The sequence below is a fragment of the Schistocerca piceifrons genome, chromosome 3 (assembly GCF_021461385.2).
Source record: "Schistocerca piceifrons isolate TAMUIC-IGC-003096 chromosome 3, iqSchPice1.1, whole genome shotgun sequence".
Lineage (NCBI taxonomy): Eukaryota > Metazoa > Arthropoda > Insecta > Orthoptera > Acrididae > Schistocerca > Schistocerca piceifrons.
In genome coordinates, this window is record NC_060140.1 from 957,715,923 (window position 1) to 957,733,381 (window position 17,459).

Genomic DNA, 17,459 nt, shown 5'->3' on the forward strand with positions numbered 1-17,459 from the left:
TTACAGGTGTTGACATGTGAGCGTAATTCACCTTTCTGCTAATTTGGTATAAATTGCTGATAGTGGTGAAATGGCTGTCAATTGTAATTCTTCAGTAAGTCATTTTACACAAAATTTTATGCTCCTTCATTCTGGTGTTTTGGAAATTTTCTGTAGGATGTATCGTTTCAGAGTTAAAAGCAGAAAACAGAGTCCAAAAATTTCATTGTTTTTTGGCCCTTGAAAGTTTAGCATAAGCCAGAAATTGTCACAAACACATTTAATGCTTATTTGTGATGCCCAACATCAAGTAAAGTTGTTTCAAGCTTGTGCATATTTACTGCTCAGCAAAAGCCTAATTTGGCTTCATTAATTATAGTAAGAAATTGTCTTGTTCAACTTTTGTTTTATTCATATACAGGCTACCTCTAAAATGAAAAATATAATTGAAACACAAATATTCTGCTTTGCATGTTGTTTCCTTTGTGGTGTTAGTATGGTTACAATCTACATTGATCTTCATTTGAGGGTGTAGGCATGCACTTCTCACTCTCTTGACATTGACTACTCATTCTTGAGGAGAGGGTTGGCTGGTATCTAACAGTGCATAATTATAGAAACAAGAATTTAAAGTCAATTGATATAATTGATATATCAAAATCTTTCAGGTCAGTTTTCTTCCGATCTTACAAGGATGCTGAATCCAAGCGGATTGGTGATCAAGAGGAACAATTTGAAAAACCAACAAGGCAGACCTGTCAGGTAAGAGCAATTTTTAGCTCATATTTGCAGTGTTCCACTTGCCACTTTTTTCCCCCCAGCCACATGTTGGTTGCGGAGGATAATTAGATCATCAACTTTCTCAAACAATTTGCTTGACTCTCCAGTCTACATATTAATTTGCCATAAAGTATGCCTGGCATCTGCAGCATAAAATTCATTTTAATGCACTATTTCCACTTCAAACTTCCAACAAAGATAATAGAATAACATAGGTGTTCCCATTTAAATATGTGATGTTTGGGTTGGAGTGGCCTAAAGTTAAAAAAACACAGTGAGATGTCAGTCATTGCGTCTTCTCACTTTGTAGTCAGTCAGAGTAAGATGGTGTCTGCTCAACAGAAGGTGTTTTGTGTGCTGCAGTTTACAAAGATCGAGTCAGTCAGTGATTTCAGTCCAGAATTCTTTGTCGGCATTTTGGCATTGATCTGTCAGCACCGAAAAAATTCATCATTGGTATCGCCAGTTTGAGACAGGATGCTTATGCAAATATAAGAGTGCAGATCAATCTTGCCATACTGATGACATTGTGGAAAGAATTTGACAAATGTTTGAACAGAGCCCATGGAAGTCTACTTGCCACACAAGCAGAGAACTGGTAAGACTGTCCGGCAAGTGTTAAGGTGTCGTTTGGTGTATAAACCATACAGACTAAAATTAGTGCAAGCTCTTTAGGTTGGTGATAAAAGGAAACAAGTTGACTTCAGCAATACTCTGCTAAAGGACATGGAAGAAGATATATTTGCACTCTGATTGCTTTTCAGTGATGAGGCAACATTTAATGTTAGCAGTAAAGTAAACCGAAATAACGTACGCATATCGGCTTCCAGAACCCTCATGACATTATTGAGCACGATAGAGATTAACCCAAAATGAACATTTTTGTGTCATTTCTCGTGAAAAAATGAATGCTCCATTCTTTTTTGAGGAAAACACAGTGGCTGGAATATGCTACCTTCAAGTGCTGCAGAATTGGCTTCAGCAGGACTCTGATGACTTCATGTTCCAAAAGGGTGGAACACTACTGCACCGGCATGTGAATTTCTCAATGACACTCTTACCCAATGCTGGATGATGCTCTGTCTTGCATTCTTGGTCTCCAAGATTGTCAGACATGACCCCTTGTGATTCCCCCCCCCCCCCCCCCCCCCCCCCCCCCCCTTGTGGGAATGTGTGAAGGAAATTGTGTTCATCTCCCCTTTACCTTGTGTTGAGAAGAAGTGAAGAACAGAACAGCAGGCATCGTGGCGTCTGTAAAAGCAGATACATTGTGTAAAGTTTGATAAATTTAGCTATATTATTTGTGCTGCTGGTGGTGGACACACAGAGCATTTGTAATAACATAACTAAAACTTTTAAGATTTTGTGAGTTTGTAGTATGCTTTTATCAGTAAATATGGAGTTCGGAAATCAGGTCATTCTTATTGAAACACCCTGTATGTGGGTATGTTTTACATACTATTGTCCGAAGAGGTAACAATGTACAGAAGAGGGTGGTTGTTTATTTTAGCAGTGAGAAAAATGAGGGTATACCATACGTTGCCTAAAATATAATTGCTGCAGAGCCTGTAATTACTGGGACTGCTGTGAAACAGGTAGAAAAGACAGAACTGTCCAAATAGACTAAAAACAATTGGTTATGACGATGATACAAAATAGGAACAGATGCCAAACATAAAAAGGAGGGTCTGGGGTAGCATAGTTGAACACGATAAAAATAGGAAAATGACTGTTCAGCACTGAGGTACTGTTCCATCCTACGCAGTTCAGACAGCTTTGGTTGACAGGTGAAGATCCAATCCCAAAAGTTACAAAACAAAGCTGTTTGTGGACTAAGCAGCATATAAACAGTAACTTAACTGTAGTTTGTCAGTTGCCATCCGTCTGATTGCTCAGCTAGTTGATTGGTTGTCATAATGCCTACATAACATACTGAACAGTGCTTATAATGGTTTACAGTGGCCTGTTCACATCTGTGAGATGCATGAGACACAAGCTTGTGAAACGAACAGGAATTTTTGGCTGTCATGTGCCAGTTTTTCAGGGAATCAACAGGAGAACAGTTTGTTTGTGCATTATATTACTTGCTTCATAGTAGAAGTTTGTGTGTACAAAATTTTGTAGTTAATTTCTTAAATTCTTTAGGTGTTTGTGCATTTAAGAGGCATAGTCTTGCATTATAGTTTTGTGTGCTGTAGATTTAGGCTGCCTGTATTGCCGCTGTCATTTGTTTTGGTCTGAACAGCCGACGACTATCGTAAAGAGCTCAGTCAGGCACCATCCTCCATTCCTTAACAACTGGGAGAGTAGGTTGTTTGCCATCGTGGAGTCACAAATCCTTGTCTAAAAGACAAAAAGGTTTGTTTTCATCATTTTTATTATGTTGTTTTCATCATTTTTATTATGTTGTTTTCGTTCAAATTTTAGTATTAGGACAGATGGGGAGTGTGCACACAGTGTGCAGATGCAGGAGGAGTTGGCCACAGTTTGAAAACAGCTGAAGACATTGTTGGCAGCGGTCAGCTGTCTGCAGGCTGCTGCCATGTGGTGTAGTGGCAGTGGAGGAACTCTCATGTTGCTTGGGATACTTCAGGTGCCATTTGTTTTGCCTACGGGCTCTGCTGTCGCTACACCTTAAAGTGTACCTGATGCAGGGAACTGCCCTTGTCAACTAGTGAGTGACAGGTAATAACTCATTTGAGTCGCTTAAAGTGGAGAGTCAATGAGGGGACTGGCCGTCAGGCCTCATCTATTCATTCAGGAAGTGGACACGTGGCCAATCCTTCAGCAGGGACTGAGCAGCAAATGGGGAAAGGTTGGCTAGTTACGAGGAGCCTCAATGTTAGGTGCAGTATGGAGTGCCTTATAGTGTCCAGGGCTGGAAAGAAGTCCACTATGTGATTGGTATGTCTGCTGGGTGTGGCTTAATCAGAGATGAGGAGGATGCTCTGCCTACAACTGTCAAAGGTGCAGATTGCAGTTGTCTTCAAGTATTGGCTGATGTCAGCAAAAGCGACACGTCACTTGGGTTCTGAGGCCATCCTCAGTTCTTGTGGCTGGCTGGTGGAAGTTGTGAAGAATGCTGGCTTCACTTGTGGGTACAAACAGAGCTTACAATTTGCAGTATCATATCTAGAATTGATGGGAGACCTTTGGTTTGGAGCAGGCAAGAGGGTCTCATCTCTCCATGAGTGTTTTGACAGTCTTGGCTGCAGATTTCTGAACATACATTGTGGGATGGAGAGTTGCAGAACTCCCTTTGACAGATAAGGGATGCAACACACAGAGGAAATGGCTATTAATGTGGCAGTGTACTTGTGGAGAGTGCATGGGGACTTTATAGGCTTGGCTGTAGTTTGAGCTTCTTTCATGAACACCTACCAGTCAGTACAGGTAGAGCAAATCAGATTTGTGTGCAAAGTACACACACTTCCAATGTAAAAATTTTAACAGTAAATTGTCAGAGCATTCTTAACAAAGTTTCAGAGTTTATCACCCTCCAGGAAAGCAGTTGTGTTCAAATTATACTGTGAACAGGGGGTTGGATGAAACCTAAAGTATAAAACTCTGAAATATTTCAGCGAGGCATTGAATTAGTAACCGGCCTAGGTGAATGGAATTTAATCATTTGATGTTTTTTCCTGCTACACGATTCTGCTGTAACAGTTGTAGTAACATTCAAAGACTGTCTAGACAGAAACGTGGAAGTACCATCATCATGCTGTATTAGCTGAAGGCAACTTCATCGTACAAAGCATAAACTTCTATAACTATGGATTAATTGCTGGTGGCACCAACAGTGTCTTGTGAAATAGTTCTGAACACAGTTTTTCAAAAACTGTCTTCAGCAGCTAGTGAGGCAGCCTGCACACACTGGAAATATTTGAAACAATGTCACACATCAAAGAAAGTTTTGCATCACCTTGGTTCTGAGATTTCCAGAACCTGCACAGAAAATTGGAATAGAGATCAACATAAACATCTTTTCCGCCCTTTTTATTGCTCATGAAAACCACACATTGCATGTTGTACCACCATACAGCGAGACCTTCAGAGGCGATGGTCCAGATTGCTGTACACACCGGTACCTCTAGTACCCAGTACCACGTCCTCTTGCATTGATGCATGCCTGTATTTGTCGTGGCATACTGTCCGTAAGTTCAGCAAGGCACTGTTGGTCCAGATTCTACCACTCTTCAACAGTGATTCAGCATAGGTCCTTCAGAGTGGTTGGTGGGTCACGTCGTTCATAAACAGCCCTTTTCAGTCTATCCCAGGCATGTTTGATAGCGTTCATGTCTGGAGAACATGCTGGCCATTCTAGTCGAGCCATGTTGTTATCCTGAACGAAGTCATTCACAAGATGTGCACGATGGGGGGGTGCAAATTGTCATGCTTAAAGATGGATGCCTTCCCCAATATGCTGCTGATACAGTTGCACTATCGGTTGGAGGATGGCATTCACGTATCGTTCAGCCGTTGCGGCACCTTCCATGACCACCAGTGGCTTATGTCGGCCCCACATAATGCCACCCCAAAACAGCAGGGAACCTTCACCTTGCTGGACCTCGCTGGACAGTGTGTATAAGGCGTTCAGCCTGACCAGGTTGCCTCTACACACATCTCTGACAATTGTCTGGTTGAAGGCATATGGGACACTCATTGGTGAAGAGAACGTGATGCCAATCCTGAGCGGTCCATTTGGCCTGTTGTTGGGCCCATCTGTAGCATGGTATATGGTGTTGTGATTGCAAAGATGGACCTCACCATGGACATCGAGAATGAAGTTGCCGCATCATGCAGCCTATTGCGCACAGTTAGTCGTAATGTGACATCCTGAGGCTGAACGAAAAGCATTATTCAACATGGTGGCATTGCTGTCAGGGTTTCTCCAAGCCATAAACCGTAGGTAGGTCCCCTGCAGTAGGAGCCCTTGGGTGGCCTGAGCGAGGCGTGTCATCGACAGTTCGTGTGTCTCCTCCATGTCTGAACATCATTCACATCTACATTTATACTCCGCAAGCCACCCAACGGTGTGTGGTGGAGGGCACTTTATGTGCCACTGTCATTACCTCCCTTTCCTATTCCAGTCGCATAAGGTTTGTGGGAAGAAAGACTGCCGGAAAGCCTCCATGCGCGCTCAAATCTCTCTGATTTTACATTCGTGTTCTCCTTGGGAGGTATAAGTAGTGGGAAGCAATATGTTAGATACCTCATCCAGAAATGCACCCGCTCGAAACCTGGTCAGCAAGCTACACCGCGGTGCAGAGCGCCTCTCTTGTAGAGTCTGCCACTTGAGTTTGCTAAACATCTCCGTAATGCTATCCCGCTTACCAAATAACCCTGCGACGAAACACGCCGCTCTTCTTTGGATCTTCTCTATCTCCTCTGTCAACCCGACCTGGTACAGATCCCACACTGATGAGCAATACTGAAATATAGGTCGAACGAGTGTTTTGTAAGCCACCTCCTTTGTTGATGGACTACATTTTCTAAGGACTCTCCCAATGAATATCAACCCGCCTTACCAACAATTAATTTTATATGATCACTCCACTTAAAATCGTTCCGTACGCATACTCCCAGATATTTTACAGAAGTAACTGCTATCAGTGTTTGTTCCGCTATCATATAATCATACAATAAAGGATCCTTCTTTCTATGTATTCGCAATACATTACATTGCTTTGGTTCACTCTGAGATGTCTGCATACTTCCCTTGTTGGGGGCCCTTCCTAGTACAAAGTAACAATGCGGACTTGATCGAACTGTAGTATTGACTGTTTAGGCATGGTTGAACTACAGACAACAATGAGCCGTATACCTCCTTCCTCGTGAAATGACAGGAAATGATCAGCTGTCGGGCGCCCTCCCTCTAATAGACACTTCTCATGTGTGGTTGTTTACATCTTTGGGCGGGTTTAGTGACATCTCTGAATAGTCAGAGGGACTGTGTCTGTGATAAGATATCCGCAGTCAACGTCTATCTTCCCGAGTTCTGGGAACCAGGTTGATGCAAAACATTTTTTTATGTGTGTTGTTACAGACAGGCAAGACCTTATTACATTGTCAGTATATACACAGATATTTGTGATCATGTCACCATAGTGATGATGGTTACTGAAATTCTGAAATTAATAAATCCATCAAGAACTGTGGAGGCCCGTGTTTTTTTTATTTTATTTTTTTCCCCCTGGAAAGAGTTTTTAATAAGTCATTAGCTTTCTGCTTAGAGATCGGAAACCATTTGGTTCCAGTATGATGAACAAAGAGGAACTGTGGACAAAGTTCAAACTGAAAAAGTCATGTAATGTGCTGAGAACGTGGATTAAGGATGGAAAAGATCTACCGAGATTTAATAATAAAATTCAGAAAATGTTGAGAAAGCAAAAATAGTTGCACTCACAGTGTGGAGAAGAATGTGTAAATGTTGACAGATATGAAAATTAATAAAAATTCTTACTTCTATAAAAAGAGCGATGCACAAAGTGTAAACTAGTTAGACTATAATACTGTAGCAGAAGATACCGAGAACCAGAGATAGTTTAGGTCCTATGCAACATAAGTGGTTTGATTCCATAGGGAAACAGTTGTGCCCAGTAACGGTATTCGTTTCAAGTAGTAAAGCTTACAGCAAACATTTGCAACTGATTGCTGTACCCTATAATACTTGTGATCAGTAAATGGGTCAAAGGCTTCTATCCAGTCCTTTGTCAACCAGTCTAGGAGGCACCAGAAGACAGTAAAGGAAATCTGAAGTTTTAAATTTCACATTAAAAAAAAATCTTTCATGCAGGAGGATCAAGAGACATACCATCATTTGATGGACTCCTTTATGGAGGATATGGAAATAGTCATCCTGGTAATGAGAAGCAACTGAAAGAGTTGTAAACAAATAAGTTACCAGGGCCAGACGGAGCCTCAGCTCAGTTTTACAGTGAGTACACTTTGGCATTGGCCCTTTATTTAGCTTGTATTTGTCACTAATCTCTTGCCTAGCACCAAGTCCCAAGCAAATGGAAAAAGTGAATGCGACTCCTGTATAGGAGAAGGGTAAAGAATATGGACCAGCAAAATTACAGGCCAACATCATTAATATTGGTTTGCTGCAGAATCCTTAAGCACATTCTAGGTTAGAATGTAATACATTTATTTGAGACAGAAAAGTTTCCGTCCACAAATCTGCACAGGTTTACAATCACTCAAGGGAAGTTCAGCTTGCACTTTACTTGGATGATAGCCTGCAAACTGTGGATAAAGGACAAGAAGCAGATTTCACATTTCTCGATTTATGGAAAGTGTTTGATACAGTGACCCACTGCAGACTGTTAACGAAGGTACGAAAATCTGGAGCAGGTTCCCAGATACGAGAGTGGCTCAAAAGACTTCTGACTAGTAGAACCCAGTATGTTATTTTTGTCAGTAAGTTTTCATCAGAATCAAGGGTATTGTCAGGAGTGTGCTAAGAAAGCATAATCTGACAGATTGGGTGAGCAGCAATCTGCGACAGCTGGAAACCCTGTAGTGTATTGGAAAGTGTTGTCATTGGGTGACTGAAGGAGGATACTCTATGATGTAGACAGGATTTCTATTTGGTGTGATGACTTTTGGCTTCCTCTGTGTTTGGAAAAAGTAGGATAATGAGTCGGGAGAAGAATCCTGTAAAATTGGAATACTGTATTAGTGGTTTACTGCTTGACATAGTTATGTCAGTTCAGTATGTAGCTGTATTGTTGCAAAGTGATATGAAATGGAAAGATCATGTAAGGTCACTTGGAGAGGTGGTGGTGATTGTCAGTTTATTGGAGAATTCTAGGAAAATGTAGCTCATATGTAAAAGAAGACTGAATAGAGAACATTAATATAGTGAAAAATCTGCCAGTTTTCATAACTGAGGCAAATTTTTCAATATATTAGTCTATCACGGTTGCTGATGGGGCTGCAATATGCTAAAAATTCTTAGAATACAGAACACTTGTGGTACACGTTCTTGAATACTGCCAAAGTCTTGGGATCCTCACCGAATCATTGTGCTGCTAGATTTGTTATCAGAAGGTTTCATCAATAGTGTGTGAAAATGCTCTGTGAACTCAAATGGGGAATTCCTATGTGAGAGTTGAACAAGAAAGGTGGTGATTAAGAGTTGTACAAGGTACCCTCACCATGCACCTTGTGGTTGCTTGCTGGTAACGGATGTGTGTGTGTAGATATGTGTATGATGTGATCATATCTGTGGTAGCAAAAATGAATTTTTTGACCAACATTGGTATAAACACACTTCAGTATTCTGTCACAACATGTAGGAGTTAAAATAATTGTTCAATCAAACTTTAGTATGTACACCACTAGTCACAAGATAATGGTTGACTGTAGTAGAAAGAAAAATAATGTTTTGCATATGTGCAGCGGTACCAAAAAACCTGACAAAATAAGTGTCAAGTTGTGACTTCATGTGCACATAAGACTGATCCCGCAGATCTGTATCTTCATAATACACTTTATGTGTTACGAGAGGGTTAATATGTTCTGTCCTGCAGAAGATGGGTGTTAGGCTTGCAAACTGATCGGGCAGTTATGCAGCTTCATTAAACCTTGAATCAGTATGTTGTTTCTGGTGGGCCAGTGGAATAGACCAAATGGTGGTTTATTGCAGAGAAGGGGCAAGTAAAATGGGTATTGTAGAATATGTAAAGAAAATATGTTGCCATGTGTCCAGATAGTAATTTTAGCAATGGTGCAGGACCAAATGAGCAGTTAAGTGATTAGGGTAGATGATGATTGCTTTGTTATCCAGTAACAAAATTTGCAGTTATTAGTGCCAATTGGGGTCATGAATTTACCTCTCCATTTGACCTGCAAAGCAAAAGTAATTGTCAGAGCATAATTCTCAAAGTTTACGAACGAGTTGTATGATCGTTAATGTACATGATAAATTATGGATAATTGAAGTTAACTGTCGTATATATTCTGAATAGATGAACCTTGTCTGGGAACAAATAGAATTTTTGAGAGGTTTAATGTAAGTTAGTGGTGGATTTTTTATTGCTTTGTAGATTAACACCTTATATTTTTATATTACCTATGTAAATGTTCATTTTAATACGTACACTGATGGGAAAAAATTGCAAAACCAAAAAATAATTAATGTAGAGTAATGAAATTTTGGGAATACAATTGTCTAGGTAACATATTTTAGTGATTAACTTTGCAAAATTAAGGTTAACGTAAATGCAAGATAAACCATAGCAAATGTGAAATGCTGGTACCTCATTAACAGATATAATTACCAGACTGTTGAATGCAAGCATGTCTGTTGCACTTGTTGGTCGATACAGGGATGGTTAATACTGCTTGTGTGTGACACTGAGTAGTTGTCCAATGCCGTCCCGTATGTGCTTGATTAGAGACAAATCTGGTGATTGAGCAGGCCAAAGCAACATGCCAACATTCCGCAGAGAATGTTGAGTGACAACAGCGGTATGTGGGTGAGCGTTATCCAGCTGTAAAACACCCTCTGGAATTCTGCTCATGATTGGCAGCTTAACAGGTGGAATCACTAGTTTGACATACAAATTTGCAGTCAGGGTGTATGGGATAACTAAGAGAGTGGTCCTGCTATCATATAAAAATTGCACCATCCAGATAGTAGCTCCAGGTTTAAGTCCAGTGCGTCAAGTATGCAGACAGGTTGATTGCAGGCCCTCTCTTCACAAACACTAGGCCATCACTGGCACCGAGGCAGAACCATATTTCACCAGAAAACACAACAGGCCTCATCTTGCCATCGAATGAGCTCCCACTTGGCACCACTGAAGTCGAGATTTCTTGATGCAATAATTTACCAACAGCCGTATGTATCGTAGAAATTTATTTTATTTTATGAACTTCTATGTTCTGAGTCTGTGTCGCCTGGCCACCAAGACCTGTTGGAGGACAAATTGATTCACGGATCCAGTTATATGGCTCCTTCCGTGTATAGTGATTTTACGACTATGGCGAGTGGGGCCTGAAGATGGCATCAATATAATGCCGAAACTGGTCGCTCATAGAAGTTCATAAAATAAAACAAATTTCTACAATACATACGGCTCTTGGTAAATTATTGCATCAAGAAGTTCGTGACAGCCGTCGTCCCACGATCCATAATGGATCAACAAAGAAGTCACAAATGACAGTGATTTGGGGTCAATGGGATACACACTACAGGGCGTCTGACTAGGAGCTGTTCTTGCAGTAACTGGTGGGGAGGTTGGGTTTATTTGGGGGAAGAGACCAAACAGTGAGGTCATCGGTCTCATCAGGTTAGGGTAGGGTGGGGAAGGAAGTCGGCCATGCCCAATCAAAGGAACCATCCTGGTCTTTGCCTGAAACGATTTAGGGAAATCACGGAAAACCTAAATCAGGTTGGCCGGACAGGGGATTGAACCGCTGTCCTCCCAAATTCAGAGTCCAGTGTGCTAACCACTACGCCACCTCGCTCGGTGCGGTAACTGATGTGCAACAATTGATTGTGTCACTGTAGTGCCAACTGTTGTTTAAATTACTGTTGGGATGCAGTATGATGCACCAGAGCCCTATGCCAAACACAGTGGTCTTCCCTCTCGGCAGAGCCTGGTCTCCCCACAGTTAATTACATTCTCGTGACCACAGCTGCCAGCAGTTATGTGCAGTGTCTATATTCCTGCCAAGTCTCTCTGTAGTGTCGTAGAAGGAACACCCAGCTTCTTGTAGCTGTGTTACACGAACTCATTCAAACTCTGTGAGGTGTTGATAATGGCATCTGTGTCACCTGAAAGACATTATTGAGTAACATCAACTCACCACGTCCAGTCTCAAAGGCAAATTATGCTCACAACCATTCCACATGTATTTAAAGCAAACCTGATTTGTATCCTTTTAGTGGCACTACGAGTGCCAGTCATGGGCAACTAGAGTGAAATTTGAAGAGACATCATCTTTCAGATGTAGAAACATGACTACCAATTTCAGTTTCTCGTACAACTCCTCCTTGATATTGAGATTTTTTTTTCCCATCAGTGTATAATACCACGTCAAACCAGTAACTAAACCACAGTATGAGTGTCAGTGTTAATAGTGTGCAAATTTCGAAGTTGTCTCTGTTACTGCCTTGCTTACAGAGGACTGAATTTCACTTTTCTTGAAACAGGGTATGCGTAATGCCTTATATGACAAACTTGATGACGATGGGATTATATCACCTGGTATTCGTGTATCTGGGGATGATGTTGTGATTGGAAAGACAATTACACTACCAGACAATGAAGACGAGGTAAGTATTTCTATAGACCTTGATTATCTGCCGTAAAAGCTCCTACTTTGCACAGTTAACTTTATATTCTTTGGCTTCCTCTGCATATAATACATAGTGAAGAAAATCTTTGTGAAGCAGAACATTGATACTAAAATAACTTGAAAAAAAGCTTGAATTAAATTAGAATCAATACATTGAAGCACATCACTGAACTTTTTAATTGTGTATGTTGAATTTTAACAATAATACCAATTTAAGTGCTTTGGTATCCCTGTGTATAGAAGTACAAGAATTATTAACTAATTTAAACCCATCAGGATGTAAAGAGGAGTACAGTCAGTAAAAGTCCTTTAAGTGTACCACAGCTAGGAGGAGAACTGAATATGAATGTTTTGCCTGCAGTTGGAGGGAACAACGAAAAGATACACAAAAAGAGATGCAAGCACATTCCTTCGAAACAGTGAGACAGGTATTGTGGATCAAGTGATGTTGACTCTAAATTCTGAGGGTTACAAGTTCTGCAAAATACGTGTCCGATCAGTACGCATACCTCAGATTGGTGACAAATTTGCCTCTCGTCATGGCCAGAAGGGAACCTGTGGTATACAATATCGGCAAGAGGTAATTATTTAGAATATTAACATGTTATTAAAAATTATTATACTTGCTTCAGTAAAAAGTATTATGAGAAGCAGCAGCATAGTTTCAGAAATTATTGATTTTGTGTAGTGAAGTGTTATCTTTCTGCCCTTAAAATATAATCTCTGTTTAGGACATGCCATTCACTTGCGAAGGTATCACACCAGACATCATCATTAACCCACACGCCATTCCATCTCGAATGACGATTGGTCACTTGATTGAGTGCTTGCAAGGGAAGGTTTGTATAACACCGAACACTGCGTTGTGCAAGTGTAATAGCATTATGGACAGTTCATGTATACACACTTTTCTCCTTCCAGGTCTCTTCGAACAAGGGTGAAATTGGTGATGCAACCCCTTTCAATGATGCTGTAAATGTGCAGAAAATTTCCTCACTTCTACAAGAGTACGGATATCAGTTACGTGGAAATGAGGTTATGTACAATGGTCACACGGGGCGTAAAATTAATGCCCAGGTTTTCTTAGGGCCCACATACTATCAGCGCTTAAAGCATATGGTGGACGACAAAATTCACAGCAGAGCACGTGGTCCAGTTCAGATATTGGTGCGTCAACCTATGGAGGGCAGAGCCAGGTAAAGTTCTCTATAGTATAGATTTGGGCATATATTTTTTCAGAATTTTGGGTGCGTCAGCATTGTTTTTCTTACAATTCACAATAATTAACTTTGTGTATTAGTTGTACAGAATAACAGAAATGTTTCTACACTAGTTATTCTCAAAAGTACTGTTAATAAATTTTCTCGCATACCGTACTTACACAAAGCATTGTAAAGTTGTTTCAGTAATAGTGACACCTTGTCTGAAAGTAAATTATAATTCAATTTTCATCTCCTTTAAATCTTTACTTATGGTACTCTCCCTCCCTCCCTCCCTCCCCCCCCCTCTCTCTATCTCCCTCCTTTCCCCCCTCTCTCTATCCCCCTCCCTTAGAATTTGAGCACTGTGGTGCTTCATTTGGCATGGTGCTGTTGAACATACTATGCCCTTGCATTCTCTTAATCTTTTTACTGACTTGTCCATCCAGTTTAACCATACAAATAATGATGGCTTTGAACCACAGATCGACTGGACATTTTGTCACATTACAAATCATTTGTCAGGTTGCTACTCCAATTTCGCAGATGCTGGTGAAGAGCCTCTTCAAACTTTTTTCTATGCTTTTCCTCATGGATCCAACTGCACAATTTCTGTAATACTCCAAAAATTGTCTTATTAGTACATCACAGTCTCATTTATAATACCACTATTCTTTCAACACAAATACTGCTGCTGTCAGATTTATTTTGTTTCCATAAAACATTAAGACTAGGTTGTTCAATCTTGATTATTTAATACAAAGAATGCCAGCCATAGGTCATTGAGATAGAGGTGGATGTGGTCCTAGTTCTGGTAAAAAAAAAAAAAAAATTGAAGAGCAGACAGGTTGTAAACAGTCTTTATTTAGAATGTCACTTTTCCTTTTCTCTTACAAAATGTCATATACACTACATTCTTACACATAAATGATAAGCATTTCATTTCAGGTTGATTTTTTAGAATCTGTTTTAGGCTCTACGCCTGATACAAGAATGTCTGTGTAAAATGAATTTGCGCCCTGAAATAGTTTATTTTCCACTTTACACTGAATTTCCACTGTATGACAGTCTTTCACTTAGTTCCACAGATTGTTGTGGTTTACTATACGTTATAAAGCTCCATTGATTTCTTCCATTGTATGGACGGCATGGTGTCTTTTGGTGATACCCTCAACTTTGTTGATGCATCTTCTCCTTGGTTGATGGTCTCCAGCAAGTTATTTTCCGTTTATCATTATTTCAAGGAATTAGTCTATCTTGGTTTCTGTGATCCATTTCGCATCACCTTGAATTGACAGAATTTTTCTAATCAGGGTTTTACTCCTGCATCCATTCTGTGTCTTTAATTTCTTATGTTACCCTTTTTTATTCACCTCAGCACTGTCACACTGCCCAAATATGAGAAATGTCACACATTCTCCACATGTCTTCAGTTTGGCTGGAACTCGGATGCTCTCCTTGTCTGATTACTGTCATGGCTATAGTCTTGATTCACTGACTTTCAGACTGAACTACTCAAGATGATTGTTCCAGATATACAGTTTTTCTTGGATATCATTTGTATCTCCCCAGATTATAACAGCGAACACCATTGCTTTCAGTTTAGGCCCACATTGTTCCTTTGTCTTTTTTATATCGCCCATCACAGTGATGAGGATTGGAGGCGAGGCACTCATCTGCTGGACTCTGTGTTGGTCTCTCATTGTTCGCTCTTATCATTTCCTGTCCATTGAATGCAGCTGACACATCTCCTGCAGCATATGTTCATTTTCTCAATCAGTGCCTTGCATACATTTCTTCTCTCTAGGAATTCCTTGATTTTTGATCATGGTACACAATCTTTTAGACTTTCTCCATCTCTAGAAAAACTATTGTGATGCTTTTATCCTTTTCCAGATATTTTTAGAGTGGTGTTCCTGTTGCAAAGGTCATATCAGTTGAACCCCGTTTTTTCTCCCCTAAACCCCATACCTTTCTTCTTCCAGGAGAGATTAAACAACCTTTTGAAGTCTCTCTTCTGTTATTGTGTTGTAATATAGCCATATTTACCTGTGCAAATATGCCCTTGGTAGCAGTGCATTATCCAATCTGGCTGAAAGCTGGTGATGGAGACAACACACTATGTGAATAATGTGGTCCACACAGGTTTTCCAATTCAAATGGTTTACTACTTGTTTGATTTCTGAATGAACTACACATATTCGGCTAATCGACTATCACTTTTTTCGAGAGTAGTCTGGACACATACACAACGTAATAATTTACTTTGCTTAACAAACACATCTCAGAACACTCAAAATGATGGTTCCTTGTGAGTGTAAAAGTTGCTGGTGTGTAACTCCATGCTAAAACTTCCCTAAGTATCTTTTTCGTTAACTCTTCCTTTCCCCCTCCTACTCACTTTAGACTGTGTTGTATGTCAGACTATTACAGCATAGCTAAAGTAGTCAAAGCTTTCTCAATCATTCTTGCCCCCCACTCCCATTTTTCATTGGCTTCGTTCATTCTGAATTTATTCATTCCGTATTCGGGCATTTGTGTTTCTCCATTTAAAATTATGATTGTCCTGTCCACTCTGTCTTTCCAAGTTAATGGATAATATCCACACACACACACACACACACACACACACACCACGGCACTAAGTTATTACTATTTCCTTCTTCAGGGATGGAGGCTTGCGATTTGGAGAGATGGAGCGAGATTGTCAAATTGCTCACGGAGCAGCACAATTTTTGAGGGAGAGGTTATTTGAAGTTTCCGATCCTTACCGGATACATGTGTGCAACTTCTGTGGGCTTATAGCAATTGCCAACTTAAGAAATAACACATTTGAATGCAAAGGCTGCAAGAATAAGACTCAGGTATGTTTCCCACATGTTACAAAGACTGTTAGTATAATTTAATAGTGTGCTCTGTCTCTAACTAATGACCTTCATTTTCAACATGCTACTACTGTTATTATTATTATTATTATTATTATTATTATTATTATTTTTATTTTACAGATATCACAGGTGAGGCTACCATATGCAGCGAAACTGTTGTTCCAGGAACTTATGGCTATGAATATTGCTCCACGTTTGATGGTTATTTAAATATTCAACCAGACATTATCAGATGTTATGAGTACTGTGTACTCCGCAAATGGAAATGGAAATAAATTCTTAAAAGTCTGCAATATGGAGATTTGTAAATTGGCTTTCCAGTAGAACGTGAACTATTTCTATTTTGACAGTGGATAGTGAAAATGTGTATTTTACACCTATGATTTGTGGTGATGTGTTGCTTGTTCACATATATCCTGAGGATATTGTACAATTTTATTATGTAACTGTTTATAGTAAAGATAAATTAAATTATAATTGTATAAAAAAAATTCGTTCTTTTAAATGTAGCTATCTTATTTCCATAAGTGAACAGTCTCAATGGCTATGTTCTACAGGTAATACATATTACAGTTTATTTTTTTTAAATAATTGAAATGGTTGCAAATTAAGCTTATGAATTCTTTAAACATTTCATTGTTCTTCTGGCACCAACTGAAATAGTTTAGCATGGTTGTGAGTGTATCATTGCTACAACTGCAATTATCAGTTGCACACTCAAAGCACGAAATTGACACTTTCCACAAAAGCCAATACAGAACTGATTCTCTTTCAAACTCCGGCACTTCCCCTCCCCATCCCCCTCCCCCTATAGGTATGAGATGGAAACTTACCTACCTGTTGACATTCTGTGGGGTGGTATTGACATGTGTTACCACAGAAATGAGAAGAATTATTGTGAGGAGTGAGAGTGAAAGAATCATTGTTGGTCATGCACACACAAGGGAGGGTTTGGGGAGGATGCAAGTGCAACAGTTCTTACATAAGTGTTGGTGAATCTGTGATACCATCAGCTCACTGATCAAACTGTGGGCTCACATAATAATGAGGCAGAAGCGTACTATGTTGCGACCTAGCTGCTACTAATTTGAGTTTACCCAAGACTGGTTCCCAGGGAGATGGAAGCAAGTTTGTCAAATATGGTGGTAGCTTTCACACTGTTGTCGTAAGATCTGTAACAAAGTGATACCATCTCGGAGTCCACTGCAGAGTTGGGCTTAGACTGTGGTTTTAGATACTCGTAGACAGCAGTGTGCCAACTCAGAGAATGTAGTCCGTCCATTGAGCTCAATACCATGGT

At 40.0% G+C, this 17,459-nt stretch overlaps 1 protein-coding gene across 1 annotated transcript in view; it reads left to right on the forward strand.

Annotated features, from left to right (window-relative positions):
• The window catches only part of LOC124787721 (DNA-directed RNA polymerase II subunit RPB2), an 80,936-nt gene extending 64,324 nt beyond the window's left edge, over positions 1-16,612 (forward strand). The window contains exons 15-21 of the mRNA XM_047254566.1: positions 648-741; positions 11,927-12,049; positions 12,434-12,652; positions 12,804-12,911; positions 12,994-13,268; positions 15,940-16,135; positions 16,280-16,612. Coding sequence (XP_047110522.1) covers positions 648-741; positions 11,927-12,049; positions 12,434-12,652; positions 12,804-12,911; positions 12,994-13,268; positions 15,940-16,135; positions 16,280-16,369 — 1,105 coding nt within the window. The 3' untranslated portion in view covers positions 16,370-16,612. The remainder of the gene's footprint in view (positions 1-647; positions 742-11,926; positions 12,050-12,433; positions 12,653-12,803; positions 12,912-12,993; positions 13,269-15,939; positions 16,136-16,279) is intronic.
• The last annotated feature ends 847 nt before the right edge of the window (positions 16,613-17,459 follow it).